At 51.6% G+C, this 3,883-nt stretch overlaps 1 protein-coding gene across 1 annotated transcript; it reads left to right on the top strand.

The window, feature by feature from the left end:
• Window positions 1-404: 404 nt before the first annotated feature.
• LOC311170392 (U3 small nucleolar RNA-associated protein 14 homolog A-like) lies at window positions 405-2,710 on the top strand (the record flags this gene model as incomplete). The annotated part of the gene is given in 2 exon segments (XM_084232756.1): window positions 405-2,667; window positions 2,670-2,710. Coding segments are annotated over 2 exon segments (2,304 nt in total).
• Window positions 2,711-3,883: the final 1,173 nt, after the last annotated feature.

Genomic DNA, 3,883 nt, shown 5'->3' with positions numbered 1-3,883 from the left:
TTTCAGGCACTTGAGCTAGAAGGAAAGGCAAGACGTGGCCTGATAACATGTTTTTAAAAAGTTGCTCCGACAGGTGGATGGGAAATGGATTTGGGAGGGCTTCTGGGCTGAGTTGAGAGTGCAGAACTCAGGAAAGTGGGGGGCTGTTACTTTAGTCCAGGCAAAAGTTCCTGCCCCTAGCACAGAGTGGCAGCAGTGAGCTGGGCAGTCACAACCGCTTTAAAACATTTGCTGGAGACACAGCGGATTGACTCGGTGGGTGGGTCTGATTGTGCAGGGTGGGCACACTACGGAGAGAAGTTGCGGTCAGAGGTCATTCCTAGTTTTATTTGTTTTGGATTAAGGACCTGAGTAGAGTCTGAAATTTCGACTTCCACTTCTGGCTGGCGTGAGAGGCTGCTGAGATGAGTGCTATCCAGGCTGCAAAGAACCTGCTGGCTCTAGACCAACAGGAAGAACTAGAGGATTTGCCAAAAGAGGACCCCTTGAGCACCAGTGAAGAGGAGGGGGCCAGTGAGGGAGAGAGAAAGCACCAAAAACTTCTGGAAGCAGTCATTTCCCTTGATAGAAAGAACGGGTGGAAACTGCCTGAGCGATCTGAAGCTAGCCTGAAGGTGTCAGAGTTCAATGTCAGTTCTGAAGGGTCAGGAGAAAAACTGGTCCTTTCCGATCTGTTTGAGTCTATTAAAGCACCATCCTCACTGGCCACAGTGAAAAGGCAACTCAATAGAGTCAAATCAAAGAAGATTGTAGAGTTACCCCGTAGTGAAGAGGAAGCAGAACGGATCCACAGGGAGGTGGCGTTCAGTCAAACCTCACGAGCCCTTTCCAAATGGGAGCCTGTTGTTCTGAAGAACCGGCGAGCGAAGCAGCTGGTTTTTCCCCTAAACCAGGAGTCGGCAGCCTTTGCCCCTCTGGAACATGTGTTCAGTGGCTGGAAGGCAAGAACACCCCTGGAGCAGGAAATTTTTAACCTCCTGCATAAGAACAAGCAGCCAGTGGCAGAGCCTTTGCTTACTCCCGTGGAAAAGGCCACTCTCGAAGCCATGAGCCTGGAGGAGGCTAAGATGCGCCGAAGCGAGCTTCAGAAGGCCCGCGCCCTGCAGTCTTACTATGAGGCCAGGGCTCGAAGAGAGAGGAAAATCAAAAGCAAGAAGTACCACAAAGTTCTGAAGAAAGAAAAGGCCAAGACATCCCTGAAAGAGTTTGAGGCGCTGCAGAAGGTCCATCCTACTGCAGCATTGGGGCTATTGGAAAAAATTGAAAGCACCAGAATGATGGAGCGAATGAGCCTCAGGCACCAGAACACAGGGAAGTGGGCAAGGTCAAAGGCAATTATGGCCCAGTACCACCTGGAGACTCGCCAGGCCAAGCAGGAACAATTGGCCAGGAACAAAGAACTGATACAGAAACTCCGGGCAGCCTCCGAGAGCGAGGAGGAGCGGGAGGGAGGGGAGCGCCTTGTCCCTGATGCGGTGAACGAGGTACCGATGGATGGACACGCTCCAAACCCCTGGATCCTCAGCAGTCTCTCTGGCGACACAAGAGAGGAGAAAACTCAGAAGCCCCCAGAACAACTTTCAGAGACTGCGGCCCCCAAGGCTTCTGAAAGCAAGGAAGCAGGAGAATCCGTGGCAGAGGAAATTTTGTTGAAAGAATTTGAGGAAAGACAGTCACTTAGGAAAATGTCTGGGCTCAGCCAGGACGCTGAGCTGGGGGGCAGTCAAGAAGCAAAAGATTTTAGCAGCTGGGAGTTGCTGTCTAAATTGAGGACACTCCCTCCGAAACTCAACAAGGAACACCATCCATCAGGGAAGCAGCAGGTGAGTTCAGCGGGCGTGGTTCTGCCAGTCCAGAGAGAAGAACCTGCCGAGGAAGAAGCAGAGGCCCTGCTGCAGGGGCCAGAGCGAACACAGACTCCGCGAGTGCGAGAGGAGCTGAGCAGACAGAGATGCTTTCAAAATAAGGCCCATCTCAGGCCTGTGTTAGCAGGGCAGCGGTGGGCGAGGAACCCCAGTGGTCCCCCCGTTGCCCCCAAGAAGAAAATGAAGGAACAAGTGATTGATCTGCAGAAACTCCTCACCGTAGACTCTTCCAGGAGGTCTCCAGCAGCTCCCACCACAGCGGAGGGGGCGGGAGGTGAGGAAGACAGTCAGAAGCAAATGATAGAGGAAGCTTTTGCTGGGGATGATGTTATCGGAGACTTCTTCAAAGAGAAGAGGGAAGCTGTGGAGGCCGGGAAGCCGAAGGACACAGACCTGACCCTGCCTGGCTGGGGCGAGTGGGGTGGCGTGTGCCCAAAGCCCAGTGCCCAGAAGCGACACAGGTTTCTCATTAAAGCCCCTGAGGGTCCCCCAAGAAAAGACAAGGATTTGCCAAATGTGATTATAAACGAGAATCGAAACATCCAGGCAGCAGCCCACCAGGTACGGGTGCTTCCCTATCCTTTCGCCTATTGTCAGCAATTTGAAAGGACCCTCCAGACCCCCACAGGATGTATGTGGAACACCCAGAGGGCCTTCCAGAGTCTGACCGCTCCCACAGTTGTCACCAAGCCAGGCCATATCATAGCGCCTATGAGAGCAGAGGATGTGGGCTACCGGCCTTCCTCAGGGCTGGACCTCTCTGTCACACGGAGGAATCCAAAGCCACTCCCTGTGCAGCATAGGAACAACTGAAGAGAAACTATATTGAGGTGCTGGAGGAGTGACATGTTGTTGCCACAACCAGGGGCCCCAAATGAGCGGTGACCTGGTTTTCCTCTAAGCTACGGGATTGATTCTAAAACTGGTTTAGCATTCTATATACATAGTTAGGCTGCGTTTTCAAAAAAAAAAAAAAAAAAAAAAGGCTTTTTTTTCCCCTTAAGGAACAGAGTGGATGGTTATGCCTTTTTCAAAATTGGACAGTACTTGGGGAAACACGCTTGAGAGGATTGAAGGATTTGAATGACACTGCCTTATGAACACCTGGATGTGGCTCAGATAAGAAGGTTAGGTGGAAATGAATTTTAAAAAATAAACCATGTATAACTTAGCAAAAGTAGACAGTTGGTCACTAGGACCAACTCTAACTCATTTGGCAACCCTGAGTCTCTGCACCAGTCTGGCCTCTGGGGGGCGTGTATTCCTGTAAGAACTGGAATGTGTCATACATGCATTTAACTTTTGCCAATTTAACTATACCTTCGAAGGAAGACGAGTAATTTTAGGTGGGAAAACTAAGACTTCCATTGCAGTAACCTTCCCAGGGTGCATGAGCAGTGGGAGTCGCTGTCCTTTGTCACCATTTCCATTATTTTATGGGAGGAGCATGTCACCACACTTGGGAGCTGTTAAGGAGACTCACCTACTGCAAAGGAAGAGTGGTCAGCAAACTGGCCTGACAACTGAAAACCACACCGCCACGCAAACGAGTGAACTGCATCCATAAATAGCAAAGTCATCGTGTTGGACAAAAAAGGCCAGACACACACACACAGTGATGATTCCTTTCATAGAGGTGCAAAAACAGCAAAACGAAGCTACGGTGATGACTATTGGGACAGAGGTAGTAGCTACCGGGAGACACTAGCGCGCCTGCTGCTGAGTTGGGAGCTGCGTCTCCCGAGGGTGGTGCTTACCCGGGTATAACGCAGCCTGTCACAGTCAGACCTTCAGGCTCCCTCCCGCCCTTGTTGAAAGTTATGCCTCAATAAAAAGGAAGAGCAGAGCCAATGTCCCACCCCCAGGAGTTTTGATTCATTGGCCTGAAGGGGGCCTGGGCACAACACCCACTGGACTTCCCCAACCGCCATCGGCCAGGGGAGTGCTGTGCTCTAGAAGACAGGGCGGCCCTTAGCAAGGCAGTCCCCTTCCCCAGGAGGCCCCTGCCCAAAGCAGGC

The sequence above is a fragment of the Talpa europaea genome, assembly GCF_964194135.1.
Source record: "Talpa europaea genome assembly, chromosome: 4".
Taxonomy (NCBI): Eukaryota; Metazoa; Chordata; class Mammalia; order Eulipotyphla; family Talpidae; genus Talpa; species Talpa europaea.
This window is presented reverse-complemented; position numbering and strand designations above follow the sequence as displayed.